General features: G+C 48.7%; 7 protein-coding genes across 7 annotated transcripts; 3 read left to right on the top strand and 4 right to left on the bottom strand.

Annotated features, from left to right (window-relative positions):
* Positions 1 to 143: 143 nt before the first annotated feature.
* BGZ61DRAFT_495622 (uncharacterized protein) lies at positions 144 to 957 on the bottom strand (the record flags this gene model as incomplete). Its single annotated transcript, XM_046250913.1, has 2 exons — positions 144 to 568; positions 624 to 957. 2 exons carry the CDS (start codon positions 955 to 957, stop codon positions 144 to 146), a joined length of 759 nt encoding a protein of 252 aa, XP_046101837.1.
* Positions 958 to 1,512: 555 nt separating this feature from the next.
* BGZ61DRAFT_519577 (Ribonuclease/ribotoxin) lies at positions 1,513 to 2,118 on the top strand (the record flags this gene model as incomplete). Its single annotated transcript, XM_046252407.1, has 3 exons — positions 1,513 to 1,616; positions 1,677 to 1,944; positions 2,006 to 2,118. The coding sequence occupies exons 1-3, from the start codon at positions 1,602 to 1,604 to the stop codon at positions 2,116 to 2,118; spliced, it is 396 nt and encodes a 131-aa protein (XP_046101836.1). The 5' UTR covers positions 1,513 to 1,601.
* A 1,928-nt stretch (positions 2,119 to 4,046) lies between these two features.
* Positions 4,047 to 5,019, bottom strand: BGZ61DRAFT_357371 (Alpha/Beta hydrolase protein; the record flags this gene model as incomplete). The annotated part of the gene is made up of 2 exons (XM_046240875.1): positions 4,047 to 4,255; positions 4,314 to 5,019. 2 exons carry the CDS (start codon positions 5,017 to 5,019, stop codon positions 4,047 to 4,049), a joined length of 915 nt encoding a protein of 304 aa, XP_046101835.1.
* Positions 5,020 to 5,667: 648 nt separating this feature from the next.
* On the top strand, positions 5,668 to 7,072 carry BGZ61DRAFT_394221 (amino acid/polyamine transporter I). Its single transcript, XM_046242889.1, has one exon. It carries the CDS (start codon positions 5,692 to 5,694, stop codon positions 7,063 to 7,065), a length of 1,374 nt encoding a protein of 457 aa, XP_046101834.1. The 5' UTR covers positions 5,668 to 5,691; the 3' UTR covers positions 7,066 to 7,072.
* Positions 7,073 to 8,660: 1,588 nt separating this feature from the next.
* BGZ61DRAFT_507517 (RlpA-like double-psi beta-barrel-protein domain-containing protein-containing protein) lies at positions 8,661 to 9,574 on the bottom strand (the record flags this gene model as incomplete). Its single annotated transcript, XM_046251914.1, has 2 exons — positions 8,661 to 9,223; positions 9,278 to 9,574. 2 exons carry the CDS (start codon positions 9,572 to 9,574, stop codon positions 8,807 to 8,809), a joined length of 714 nt encoding a protein of 237 aa, XP_046101833.1. The 3' UTR covers positions 8,661 to 8,806.
* A 1,796-nt stretch (positions 9,575 to 11,370) lies between these two features.
* On the top strand, positions 11,371 to 12,300 carry BGZ61DRAFT_480193 (CHAT domain-containing protein; the record flags this gene model as incomplete). The annotated part of the gene is made up of 1 exon (XM_046249165.1): positions 11,371 to 12,300. The coding sequence occupies one exon, from the start codon at positions 11,371 to 11,373 to the stop codon at positions 12,298 to 12,300; it is 930 nt and encodes a 309-aa protein (XP_046101832.1).
* Positions 12,301 to 12,595: 295 nt separating this feature from the next.
* BGZ61DRAFT_534600 (uncharacterized protein) lies at positions 12,596 to 13,369 on the bottom strand (the record flags this gene model as incomplete). Its single annotated transcript, XM_046254168.1, has 2 exons — positions 12,596 to 13,206; positions 13,282 to 13,369. The coding sequence occupies 2 exons, from the start codon at positions 13,367 to 13,369 to the stop codon at positions 12,596 to 12,598; spliced, it is 699 nt and encodes a 232-aa protein (XP_046101831.1).
* Positions 13,370 to 14,487: the final 1,118 nt, after the last annotated feature.

The raw sequence follows: 14,487 nt of genomic DNA, 5'->3' as shown, positions 1-14,487 counted from the left end.
AAGCTTGTAGCAGTTTCACGTCCTTACTCAGTGTTAATCTCACTTAGAATTACTAGGCAGAGCTGAGATATTTGTTTGACAACATTAAGCACTCGCACAATATTCTAAATTAGTTCAGCCAGCTAGCGTACTATCAACATTTCCTACACCTTTGAGGCGTTGCCCAAAGCCTGACTGATCAAAGATCCAGTCTGTGCTGTCAACTCAGTCTCGTTTAAAGATGCGAGCCGATCCAACCAAGTCTTCCACCTCTCTTGACAGAGGCCCTTCCAGCCAGGACTATCGTTCAACATTGCCAGACTGTTTCCCGGCTTCGCCAGCTTGCCATCGAATTGCTTCTGCTCTCTGCTCAATTTTGCCAGTGGCTCAGCCGCATAAAGCAACCATACCGAAACAGATTCTAGCAATTCTGGCGACGTGACTTTTGAAATTTCATCCTTTTTGGGGTCCTCGAGCGCTTCACGGAAAATCCAGACGGCAAAGAGGCTGAAGTCGTCGACATCGGCGGCGGTCGCACGAGCGAAGAAGGCGTTGAGGTTGACAAAGGCGGCAGGGGATTTTTCTCGAGCTATTCATGTTGCATCTTAGCCGAGACTCGTCATTTTCTTAGGACATGACCATACCAGTATCCAAGCGCTCCCGGGCGTTTGCGCCAAATAACGGCAGCTGGTTCCAGTGCTGCTCTTCTCCCCATATCTCAAGCTTCTTGCTCTCATGGACGGGCTGCGGCATCTCCTTGATGGCGTGTACAACCTGGACTAGTCTGTCCTGCTGATGGTGCGGGGTCTGCTCAGCGGCGGTAAGAACAGCAGACCACAGGGTGGCCAGCTCGTCCTCAACCTTGGCCAGGTCGCCGTCCTCCTCAAAGGCGCTCCGGGCAGGGGCGGCAAGGTTCTGGGCGGTTTCCTCGACGGGAATTGCGCCGTCGGCGGCGAGGGCGGCGGCCATATCAGTCATGATGGCCGGCAAGAAATGTCGGTGACAAGGGATGCGAGGAGATGAAAGGCCAGATAAGGAGGTGATGTGTGTTTGTCGAAGCGACAAATTCAACCGTCGTCGAAAGAGACGCACGCAGACACGGGGGAGAGACCAGGCGAGAGACCAGGCGAGAGAACGGATGACGGCAACGGACGTGGACATTGGAGGTTAGTCTGTTATGCCGCTTCCTTGGCTATTTGGAGCCGTCGCCAATTAACTGAGATAAGATAACCACATGGGCTCACCCTAGTGAAACAGCCTTCCCCATCCATCTGCCGATCCCGACGGAGCCGACCGGCCCCACGATGCAACGAGCGTCTTTGACTGGCCACAGCTTCATGTAGCCGGCTTGATGGCCCTTTTCAGCAGGTGCTTGTTTCGATTTAAGTTCCTGATCTCAATCGCTGAGGCCAATTAGACCGGCATCGTGAACCACCTGCCATCGCTTGGCAATGTCCTGCCGTTTTCGGTCTCGGTGTCGAAACCCCCGTATGTTTGCTATAGTAGCTGAATTGCCTGTTATCTATAGCCGTCGTGGTATATAGTCTCGCTAAGGAACCTGCCAAACTGCCATCTTTGCTCTATCCACCAACATTCAATCCTGACTCAATCCATCCAACACAATGCTTGTCCTCAAGGTTCGTTCGGATTGCACCGAGCGAAAACCACATTGGCCATGATGATAACCGTTTCCTTAGGCCCTCGTTCCTCTGGCTTCCCTCTTGGGTGTTGCCTTGGGTAGCCCTATCGAAGCTCGCCAGTCCGCCACAAGATGCGGCTCAACCTCGTACACGGCTGCCCAAGTTCGTGCTGCCGCAAACGCCGCCTGCTCCTACTACCAGGATGGCGACACTGCTGGAAGCTCCACGTACCCTCACACCTACAACAACCGTGAGGGCTTCAACTTTGCCGTCAGTGGTCCTTACCAAGAGTTCCCCATCAGGTCAAGCGGTGTTTACACTGGCGGTATGTCTCCCAGTCCTTGCATCATTGTGCGTCAGTTTGATTAATTGATGCTCCATTACAGGATCTCCCGGCGCCGACCGCGTTGTTATTAACACTAGCTGCGGATATGCTGGTGCTATTACCCACACTGGTGCCAGCGGAAACAACTTTGTTGGCTGCACTGGCACCAGCTAAGCGATTGATGGTTTTGTTTCATTGGCTAGATAGTTTGTTGGTCAGGAAAAAAAACAGCAGCTTGTATCTACAGTTCAGCAGGATATTAGTCCTCCAGGTCACGACTCATGTGGAAGGTAGCCTGGGAATCCACTTAGCCAATTCTATTCTTACATTCCTATCCCTCGCGTGTATTGTTCTATTTCCTTTCTGCAAGTACGGTGAGGTCGTGTGGGCTAGGCCCGGATACTCTCTTGAGATTGCCAATGTGCTGCGGTGGATGCGCGTCACTTAGGAAACTGAAATCTATTGGTCCCAAGTTCAAGTAGCAACCCTCGATGAGGGGGTCTAATTTTGCATCTCCTGGTTTTCGTTGCACGTCACAGTTGCCCCAATTCATATTTGGAGGAAGGTAAAGGTAATTTTACAACGATATTTTTCTACAAGCTACTGTCTCCCTCAACACTGAGCGTAATCACGAGTGGGCACCAACATTGTTTGCAACTACGACATGGTTTTGATCTGACGGTTTACCTGATAACATTATGTACAGCTAAAAAAAGTAAAGTCAAATAGATAACATCATGTTGACGGAATAAACCGCATCACCTGCTGGTTAAGGCTCTTAACCAGCCGCTCAACATTTTCAAAGAGCTTCAAAGTCTCGGTATCACGCTTGATAAGCTGACTGCAGGTTTTGTTCGGCGATCTGCCCTTTGTGGTAACTTACTTTTCAAGCAAGACAGCTTCTTGGATAAGACATCAAGGCCATACCATCTGGGGTCTAAGTCGGTCTTCACACCCACGCTAATGGGTTGTTTCTATGATAGATGACTTCCGGCGAGCTCCGTCAGATAAGGGACGTGTCCGGAGGTCGCCGAAGACCGCTTTGGCCGCCGGCATGGGCTTCATTAGATAGACCCCCTTCGAACATAGCTAGATGTGAAATCAAAAGCCTTCACATGGCTTGGATGACTAAATCCATAGATCTGTGGCAACTCCATTCGAGTTGTGACGGGGAAGTAGCATTGGGGTTGCCATCGTGCATATACTCTTGCTCCCACCCCACGTGTCCCACGTAGTCGCAGTCGACCTCAATATTTAAAATTCGAAACAAGTTCAAAAAGCCTGACACGCTGTCATCGATGATGCCTCTCAAGAGCCTCTCAATATCGCAAAGGTTGATACGAACGCTCGAGCCTAGCTTCATGTTGCTTAGCAACATCTTCTGCAACTGAGGGCGTGATAATTGATGGTGACTTCGACGAAGCTGCGCCAGCAACTGTGTGAATTGCGATTACGCTACGGATGCAAATGATACCAGTTATCGACTATTTGCGGCTGCATTATATTGGAGGATAGCTGGATTTGTTTGATGCGGTTCCAGTGCTACGGACACGTGCTCAATCCATCTTTATTATTACTAACACTGATCCCATTTAACTAAAGATTATCGAATGTTTTGAAGCGATATTGAGTTTAGTTATAGAGTAGTATGGCCTCCTTTATTAGCACGGCCGAGGACAGCCCGGAGATTTTGCCAGCGTAAATAAACGAGATCATACATACTGGGAGCTGGTAGAGGCCGATCATGAGATTGGACTCTTGATAAACCCCTGTCTTCCGTTATCGTCACTGCACTACTCAACCTCTGACAGACTGACACTGCGCTAACTAAAATATGTGTTTACGCCGCTGGGGGTACATGGAAATTGAAGAGCCTAAATTGTCAACCTCTAAATACGCTTTTAGGAGCCTGGCTTCGAAACAATTGCTTAAAGCGTGCAAGACCAGAACGGCTTGAATTTATATCTAGTTAAGAATTATATCTTCCTTGAATGAATCAAATGACTGTATTCGACGGTTCTATCGCTGTCCACAACAGATTCGTTCATCGCCCCTCCCAGCCCCTTTTAATTTCTCATAGTACAGTCTAGGCAACCACTTTATCAGTCTAAAAAATCTGCTATATGGTCGATATACTGGTTGGGGTCTTGCAAATGAACCATGTGCGACCCCTCCTGCATTACTATCCACTTTACATCCAAGATACCGTCATAAAGCGGCTGAATTGTTTCTGCAGTCGCGCCATCTTGACTACCACTGATAATCAGAACAGGAATATGTATATGAACACAGTCAGGTGTTACGTCGAGCGCTAAGATATCATTGTCAAAATCCACTCGCAATATAGAGTAGGGATTAGGCCTACTTACATCCAAGAGACCCTGCATCAACTAGATCACTGGGGCCATTAGTACTTGTTACCACTGTATCATCCTTTTCAAGCCAGTCCAGCGACTCTTGAAGCTCCGCAGGGTAGGGTTCCTTCATCAATGTTGTTGCTTCATTCAAAGCCATCAAAGCTTTGCCGTAGAGTGGGTGATCAATTCGGTGACTCCGAAGTATTTCCTGTTGCTCGACTGGAAGTAATGGAATAAAGCTTCGAGCTGCCTCTTTCCAAAGTTCCAAACTTGCCGGACCACTGCCGAGTATAAGATTGCGTAAACCACGAGGTTGATAGTGCGCTGCATATTTCACAGCTAACATGGCGCCCCAACTATGGCCGTAAAGATTGAAATCTTGGTCGACATTGAGATTTTGGAGAAGATTATTAAGTTCTTCCACAAAGAGATCAGCGGTCCAGAAAGACTCGTCCAGCCTCTTCTCCCGCAGATGCGTGCTATGTCCATTTCCGAGTTGATCGTAGTATATCACCGGCGTTGAGGTCTTTTTAGAGAATAGGTCAAAGGCAGGCTTGAGATATGCATGAGTGTATCCAGGCCCTCCATGAAGCACCACAAGGGGCCGAATGCCGGAGTCGAGTGATCCAATGATGCGATACCATGTTTTGGCTTGGATATGATTAGGGATAGATTGATGGGAGAATGCAACTGTTCCATGTCTGATTGCGCATTCCATTATGGAGCTGACCAGAGTTGTTCAGAGACGTAATGGAGTACGAGAAGACCGCTGAGACTACGAATACTCGAGGGCTTTTTTAAGTAGATGAAATGTCAGGGAACAGAACCGGATACCTATCTGCATTATGGTGTTTGTGACCCGTTATCTGAGTCTGAACTAACCAGATCCAGCGCGAATACGAGCGCGCAGCTTCTGGGTTTCGGATCACGGCACATCATGTGCTAACTAACGCGCGGTCTGCAATTGTCGACCTTACGCTGGCTCGCCTGTGATCCGAAATAGGGAATGCGAGTTCGCTTCGTATCTGAAAATGGAAATTTAGCTTCTTTCACTATAAATCCTTGCTACTACTACCTATTCAGATATGCGCACCTCCATCTTCAAGGCGACTTATTTATTACTCCGTATATAGCATGCGACTCAATGCCTACTCCTCTGCACTACGACATTTACACATTGTCTATGGGCAACGCGCCACATCACCTATCACTGTTTTGACCTACACTTCTCCCCCGTCATACGACCAAGATGTTGAAGATGGAGGAAACTATTGATGGCAAGCCGGAAGGGGCACCAACACAAACAGATCATGTCATTGGCGCCGTCGAATCCGTCAATCTCAATTCGAATCATGGCCATATCCTCAAGCCCTTCACCACTCTATCTGCGATGAGCATTGGCGCAAACACCACCAACAGCGCAATCGGCGTCATCTTGACCCTCAGCATCTGGCTACCATACGGCGGGCCTCCCTTTACCGTCTACAGCTACATTGCTATATCTTTTGTTGGACTCATGGCAGCTGTTAGCCTCTCGGAGCTCGCGTCCGCCATGCCAGACGCAGGCGGCCAATTCATCTGGGTCGCGAAGCTTTCACCACCTCGATATCGGCGATTTCTTTCATACATTACGGCACTCACCAGCTGGGCGGGTGCCGTTTGCACAGGCGCATCGGCAACTTTGGCTTGTCCGGAGCTAGTCGCCGCTGTTGTTCAGTTTTTGAATCCCGATGTTGAAGTGCAGCCCTGGAAGGTTTTCTTGGGCTTCCAAGCCGTCTTGTTTTTGTCCATGATTCCAGGGCTTTTCGAACGAGTCATTCCGAAGATGGGAAAGATCATGATGTTCTATACAGCAGCCATCCTCATTGTCATCATTGTGTCACTTTTTGCGGCCACTCCTCATCGTCAAACAGCCGGATCCGTCTTCACTGGCTTTTCCAATGAATCAGGTTGGCCTGCAGGTCTTGCTGTCCTCATCGGCTTTAATAGCCCCAATTGGTGTTTTTCTTGTCTGGACACCATTGTCCATATCGCGGAAGAGGTCCCTCATCCAGAGAGGAATATTCCCAAGGCTATTATGTGGACAATACCCATCGGTCTTGTTACCGGCCTACTCGTGCTCTTGGCTGCTTTATTCAACAGGAGCACTGAGAGCTCGCAGGGCGCGTATTTCCAAATTGCGTACGCATCGTTTGGCGACAGTGAGGGCGCCGCCATTGCATTTCAGACACTCATTTTCATTTCGGCCTTCAGTGCCCAGGCACACATCCACGTTTGGCAGTCCCGCTTAGCCTGGACTATTGGCATCAACCAAGGGTTTCCGTTTTCTCAGCACCTGAGTAAAATAGTTGGAGGTCCATTCCAATCGCCTGTATGGGCAACTCTGTTCTCCGCGACATGGACTGCTGTCCTAGGATTTGTATACTTGGGATCACGAACAGCGTTCAGCTCTCTGATTTCCTGTGGAATTCTTTTCCAGTACTTTAGCTACTGTGTGCCAGTCTTGCTCATGCTGATTCGAGGACGATCTCAAATTGCTCATGGACCATTTTGGTACCCGTCTTTGGGATACTTGTCTAACGTGGGCCTTATTTGCTGGACTGTCACTGCTACTGTGTTTTACAGTTTCCCTTACGATGAGCCTGTTGTAGTAGGAGAAATGAATTACGTATCCGTGATTCTGTGTGGGTTTTTAGTTGTTGTCATGGCTATTTGGATGCTGTATGCCCGTAAGAGATGGACAGTGCCTAAATTGGTTGCTTAAAATTGACAGGTATTATTGTTCATTTATCCTTTTTGTGAGTTATTGTTCAGTCTTGTAAAACACATAAAATAGCTACATTTAGCCGCACTTATATGGAACAGCTCTCTTACGTGGGGGTAGTCGAAGCGGGGTCCCAGCGCGGATGTTGCTACAATAGCAAGCAGGTTTGCAGTGTTGGGAGATCTGTTGATTATTGCGTCATTCTTCTTGTCCGTTGCTGAGTCGGCGGTACATTACAGGCAGTCAAGAAGTTCGGAAAGCCCCGTGACCCATGCCTTGGACTGGCAGGAAGCAATCAACTTATCTTTACCGGACTGGAAGAGCTCATAATGCTCCCAATATGAACGAACCAACCGTCATTACGATGGGGGTCTTGCCCGACCCTGTGGCGAGTCCATGCGGCCCCTACAGACACGACGATTTGGAACTGTTCTGCTATATCGATAGTTTATTGTTAACATGCCATTGTTGAAATCACTGTTCTAACTACTGTTTCAAATTCCGTACAGTCAGTGCTTGCACAAGTGTTGACGAGGGACTTGGTCTATTGATCTTGAACCTAAGCACAGTCTTTGACCTCTTCTAAACCTCCTCTGCAACATCCATCGTTCGGTTCCCTTGGGCTCTTGTGGTCATCAATTCGGATACAAGGATGGCTGGAATGCACGAGGTGAGGACTGCAGAGCGTTTATATACATCGGGATTTTTCCTTTTCCATGATCTAGCTTTTCCAGCAGATCTAGCTTTTCCAAGACCTAGCTTTTCCAGCAGATCTAGATTTTTCAAGACACAGCTGTTACCTGCAGCTCATAAAGGTATCGGAAAAAGTAATCAGATGGACTAGAAACCTTAGTCTGTCTGAGTATATTATTGACCTTTGAATGGACTGGGTATATGGTCTGTATTGTTGATACGATTGTTGGTGTTTTTTTATACTGTTGAGCCTCTAGTCCCCCCTCTGGGTATGTGTGTACTAGGGCACCCTAACCTCTTGATTGTTAACATGCTAGTCATGTGCAATCACTATGAAGCCTCGTGACGACCTTACGTATTTGCAACTTAAACGTATTGTTAGATACATGATGGTGTCCTTGTTAGACCCCACATCCTTCTCTTCCTAGAACCACAGTGTTCGTAGATGTAGGTCGTCTGCTTAGGGGTCGTGATTAACTTAGCATCGAATGGATTTGTAAGGATTGCCCCATGATGAAGCGCAGTTGCGGTTCGTGCCAGCTATAGTTGTCTTCGATGTCCCTGTGTACTAGGGCACCCTAACCTCTTGATATAGCGACCTGCAACCTTTCAACTGTATAGTAGATGAGCGAATAGAAATTACTTCGGTCCTCGATTAGGAGTAGAGTCAAGTTATTCCTATTTAGTACTTCCAGCCTCCGCTCTGATTGACCGGCTACAATACTGAGTTCTTAGCCTTCGGGTACCCGTACCTTCGGCCTTCTCTACGAGGCGTCAAAGATGTGCAGTGGGTAAAGAGACAAGGACTTTTGCTAAACTTGAGTATGTCCCATCTGATACCAAAGCATTTAGATTCGCGAAAAAGACATATTGGATTGTACTAAATTAACCTATCCGTCAGAGGGTCTTCCGCATATCCACCCCATTGAACTCATACACAACTGTGTACAAGCTATAAGGCCAGCTTGTCATACTATTAATACACATAGAAGGAGAAATTCCCAAAAGCATCTAGCTTTTTCTTCCGCAATCGTCTTGCATCTACTCCTTAAAAGTTGGAAGTACCCTTAGTAACGACGCCGGACTTGAGAGCAACGTTCTTTACTATGACCTTTTTGTTGTTGACGCTGGTAACGCGAACCCAGGCAACATCGTTAGGCAAAGTTCCCTTGAGGACCCACATGTTGGGGTCCTTGAGGCTGGTAGCCTTCCAGTTCTTGCCCCCGTCACTGCTGACCTCGACAGCCTTGACGCGGTGGGTGATGTTCTCAATGGTAGCGGCGAACCAGTATTTGGAGGCGCCACCGTGCATGTGAACCTGGAGAGGAGCCTTGCCGAGAGGGCACTCGATCCACTTCCACTTGATACCGTCGACACCGCCAGCTGTCATGCCACCGGTGAGCTTGTTCCAGGTAGCGGGGGTCATGTCGAGATGGTTCTTGTCGCCTCCAGTTTTATTGGTGACCTACAGTACAAGTTAGGTCCAGAAACACTAAAATAGCTAGCGGGATGAACTTGCCATAATCTTCAGGGACTTGCCCTTGTAGGAAACTTGGATGCAACCACCACAGTTGGCACCATTGCTCCAAATGTCCTCAGAGACACAGGTAGATCCATCAATACCAGCAGGCAAATCGTAGCCAACGAAACTGCAAGCACCGTTCTGCCAGCAGTTCTCCTCAGTGCAGCCATCAGAATCACCATAGCGAGTTCCGAGACCGGTGTAAACCGGGTTCTTGCTGACGGCTGCGGCGTTGATAACCGTCGAGCCCGCGGCCACTAGGGCGACAAAATGAGTGAATGTACCGAAAATCATAGTGAATTGAGCTTTGAAAAGAATGTCTTGTATTGAAAATGAATGGACGGAGAATGAATGGATGGAGAATTACGTTCTGGAAGATAAGTAACTACAGTCTTATATAACCCCCGAGTAATTTCCCACCCAACAGGCCTAGTCCTGTTCATCTCTGAAGCATGCCACTACGTGACCCCCAACACATTTGATGTATCTAACTAATGGTCCAGACTTTGCATTAGCGACCACGTTAGCGTAAGCCTTCGTCTCACAGCTGGAAATCTCGCTCTAACATGCAAAATGCGTGCATCCACCGATCCGTCTAATATTCCAATCATACGGCCATTGCCGGTTTATCCAGAGAGGTTGCGCTAATTGTTTCAGGATCGTCCAGCATCAAACTAAACGCGCATATCCCTGTCTCATGGAGCATGGATTAGACAAAAGGACAAATATCCGATAATTAAGAAATGAGTGTCCCATATAAATAAGTATCCCTGTTACATAAGGTTATGTACACAGGATTAGTCCTAGCTGGGGGAAAAAAAATTGCTAAGGTTTTAGCGAAGCTCTGAGTGTAATAAACTTCTTATTGCTGACTGAGGCAATTGAGGGAAAAGAAGATCTTTCATGGCGATGCCCTACTTCCCGAAGATAGCAGTAATACTGCACTTGGCGAGAACGCCTGGAGCGCTTCGTCGGAGATTGCCCCTGGGGGCGCTACTAGCTGCCGCGGTGAAACTGAGGACGAGGTTTGGTTCCGGCAGTGGCAGCGTATTTGGAGCCGGCCGCCGTAGAAGTTGACGACGGTACAAGATGCGCATATCGCAACGGGCATGCATTTGAGCTCATCGTGTGGCCTTGTGTATGGCATCTTGAGCATGTGGGCCTAGCTCTTGTCCGTACCTGTGATGCTTGCTCAACGATCTTAAATGCCAATGGCTCGCGCTGGGTGCTGGTCTTTGGTAGTGCCGGCCTAGCCAACACTTGATCGAATTGTGGGCGAGGCTCTATCAGCAACTGAGGGCTTCCTTCTCGTTGAAGATACCAATGCGTATGGAAGTGCTGCAGCTGAAGAGGCTGCTCTTCTTGCATAAGAGGCTTGCGTAGCCAATCTAATGCCCAGGTGTAGTCCTTCTCCTCTTCGCCGCTGAGGAAGGCGAAGGCAATGCAGAATGATCATTAACAGGCGTCAACACCAACGATATCAAGAAGAGACATCTCGTACTTGTTTGTACGGTATGTGTAGGCCAATATAAGTATATCCGGATATAATTTAAGGTATTTAAGCGATTCTGGACGAGCAAACAACACAGCTGTAACACGACCATCCTTGTTGAACCGTATTCGATTCCAGAACCTCTCAGCCTCAAGCTTATTGACAAGAGCTTGCATTGTGCTTTGGCCCGTTCATAGGTCTCGTCTCCCTTGTGCAATACAGTTGTAGATATCTTGCTGGATCGCACGAGATTGTATGTTCTCGCGGAGGTAGGATCTGATCTCTTTTAGCGCTACTCTGGCATTCTCAAGGTTATTGATAGTTATCCTAGCTACAGAAATAGCTGGCGGCGAATTAGGTGTGCAGATATATTTATACTTGGCTCATAGTTATGTTGAGCAAACTCGCTGCCAGGACGATGCGTAAGAGACCACGTCGTCTGATCAAGGCTCTCCTTTGCAAGAGCTGAGAATGGGTATCCTGTACGTCGAGTTGTACTTAATCGTTGCCGTGTAGTTGAGACGTTAGTCAGTATCGTTGCGATGCGTTTCTAGTCCAGCACGGCCAAATCAGTGTGGTTGAGCTACCCAACCTGGAGATGAAAGAGGTCGAAAAGCACGCCAAGTCTCTCGGATCCGATTTATCGACAACCTTGGCCTGGCTTTGGAGAGTCGTCGTACGCCCTTGCTTGGATCAACTTGGATTCAACCAACCCCATCCTCACTCAAGCGGTCGGTGGCGGCGGGTGTGGTGGATTCCGACCGGGGCGCTCAGCCATTTCCCACTACATGCAGCAGGACGCCATTGCGAAACTTCGGGAGAGACGGCAATTGACAGGGTCATGTCATCATACAGCTCCTCTATCAAGACGTTGATGTTCGCCCGGCGACAGCACAACCCGAAGTCTGCCGACTCAGCACCGGGAAACGCCCTCTTGATTGGGATGCCGCAGACCCCAGGCCTATCAACACTGCCTTCTGCTGCGGACGAGGTGGCAATAGTCGAGAAACTTTGCCCCTCGTTACAGTTGAAAGCTGTGAAACCATCGTCGAATTGTCGAGGTGAAGTGTTGGAAAAGCTGCATTCATGCAAGAGCTTTCACTTTGCTGGCCACGGAGAGTCAAATTCCTCCGATCCATCGAAAAGTCGACTATTCCTTACCGACTGGGAGACCACTTCACTAACTGTCGAGGATCTCTTTCAGCATTGGCTTCGTGAGCATCATCTTTTCTTGGCCTATCTATCCGCTTGTTCAACTGGTGCCATGAAGTATGTATATCTCGCCGACGAGGCAATCCATCTCATCAGCGCCTGTCAGCTTGCCGGGTTTCGTCACGTTGTGGGAACACTTTGGGAAGTTGAAGACGGGTATTCTGTTGATGCTGCAAAGTCGTTTTATGGGGCGCTAGAGGAAGAGTGGAACGACAAGGCAGTAGCATTGGGTGCTCATAATGCTGCGAGACTATTGCGACGCGAAACGAATGGGTGGAACCTTGGTGCGCATTATGCAGCTCGAGCGGGGGGGTGACCCGTTAGTGTGGGCGGCATATGTTCATTTTGGGCCGTGATACTAAGACGAGCTTTGGCAGAGATAGAACAAAGGTGACGTTGTGAGGTGGGAGGATCTGATGCGAGAAAAGTATCAGGGTTTGGTGCTTTTTTAACGAGTATTGTTCAAACAACTTTTGCATAGCTTCTCAATAGTCCTTGCGCAATTCGGGCGGCTTTCCTTGCCCTGAGCCTATCCGCGCGGATCAGGGATGACGATATAGCCGTAAAAATCTCAACGAACAGCGTCAAGACTCACTCCCCCGAGAACATTACTATATAACCTGAACGTTGAAATCAACAGCCGTGTACGACGCGTCGTAGCTGCCCGTCCCAAAATACGTGAAATATCCAATACTGTTAGGCTTCGTGTAAAACTGATTCCACGTGCCGCCATTGCGTGTACAAGGTGAAGTAGAGCAGTCGCCAGCTGGCGCAGTGCACACAAGTGGTGAGCCATCGGTCGGCTCCCCGCAAAGGACATACGGAGTATTTGGGATACGTTCGACGGAGCAGGTGACGAGGAACCCAGGATCGGTGCTAGTCGTGCGATAGGCCGCGCAGACATAATTGCCCTTTGCTTGAAGAAGCCGACCGGTATCGGCCTCGATAGTCAAGGTGACGGCGGAGTAGGTCGAAGAAGTAGGGTTGAAAAGTAGGATGGTGTCGGTGTCTGGGTTGGCAGTAAGGAGTGAGCCGGAGAGGGGACTATTGCTAGCAACAACACGGAAATTGGTGGTAGCTGTCGGGGCAACCGAAGAGGAGGATTCAGTCGATGATGACGAAACTACTGCGTCGGAAGTTGTAGTCGAGATGGCCTTGGTAGTTGAGATGGCCTCGGTCGTCGAGATGGTCTCAGTAGTCGAGCTGGTCTCAGTAGACGAGCCTGGAGAAAATCAATTTAATAACCAGTAAGACTACACTCCCTTACGCATCACACCGATGCGCAGAATGAACTTACTCGATTGCGGAGGTTTGCATAGCCCTGCAACAGCAGAGTCGGCGGCGAGGAGGCCAAGCGCCAGAGAAAACAGGACCCGGGAACGCATTTTGTGAATTGAATGATTATAACGCACCAAACGCCTTAGTCAGGTTCGAATCAATACGCTTGAAAGAAATGATAGTAAAGGACAGGAATGCGGGGGCCTTGCAAGGTTATATATAGGCCCTAAGAGAAAAGCGGATTTGTTAATTGCATCAATAATTCTGGAACTACCATGTATCAACTATGCATCTTCTTCTGTTCCCGGCCTGCTACGTGACCGCTATTAGCATCAGTAACGTAATTTCATGGATAATCGGCCTGTTAGCGTCATGTACTGAAAAGACTGCAGATTAATCGGCAAGACTATTGAGCCTCTAGTGTCATACTGGAGACACTATTGAGCTCTAGTGTCACTGTGGAGCCCGCAATGAAGAATGTCAGCGCTTTCGCTAGCCACAGGACACACATCTCTGAGCAAACATGGTCCGGCCTCTATAAAGCGTACGTGGCCGCCGTAATAAGCACTTCCCTAGGCTGGGTTGGAACTCATCTGAATTTTGGGATACCCTTCAAGGGAATCAGTGAAGAGCGTGCCTACGGCGGTCTCGGTAAATACCGGTTGGTAAATTAACTAGGCGTGAGGCTCCCAATGAGAGCGAGTTGCCTCAATAGCGGAGATCAGGCAAGGGTTCAGCTGTCACTTATACAAGCCACAATTAAAGCCATGGCTTACATGTTACCAAATCTGATTAGCTTTTGTCAATCAGCTAACTGTCCTCAGCTTAGTCGGCCTTTCTTCTCCATATATCCCATTTCTCCACCCATAGCAAAAAGCTCATCGCGCACGCCTTTGCCACGCTCTATGGCCACATTGGACTGTCCCGACGCACAGTCTCGGCACTCAGCCGCTGCGGCGACGGCACTTCGTTAGTGGGGATGTGACGGATGCTAGAGGGATTAACTATGCATATTATTACCATGAAATTGAAATCTTACTATTTCTCACTCCCTAGACTAGCTATTTCCAAGCCTGCTGTCACCTTGTTGGGACCAGGCAGTACCCCTTGACCGGCGGAGCCACCCGTGGCCACAATATTGCCCCTAAAGCAAATGCTAACTAGTACTTGACAGTCAATGCAAAGTCCATTCCTCTTTAGGCCCCTCCGCTACATACCACAGGAT

This window comes from Ilyonectria robusta (genome assembly GCF_021365365.1).
Source record: "Ilyonectria robusta strain PMI_751 chromosome Unknown BGZ61scaffold_15, whole genome shotgun sequence".
Classification (NCBI taxonomy): domain Eukaryota; kingdom Fungi; phylum Ascomycota; class Sordariomycetes; order Hypocreales; family Nectriaceae; genus Ilyonectria; species Ilyonectria robusta.
The sequence above is the reverse complement of the archived record's forward strand: the minus strand, read 5'-3'. Positions and strand labels throughout refer to the sequence as shown.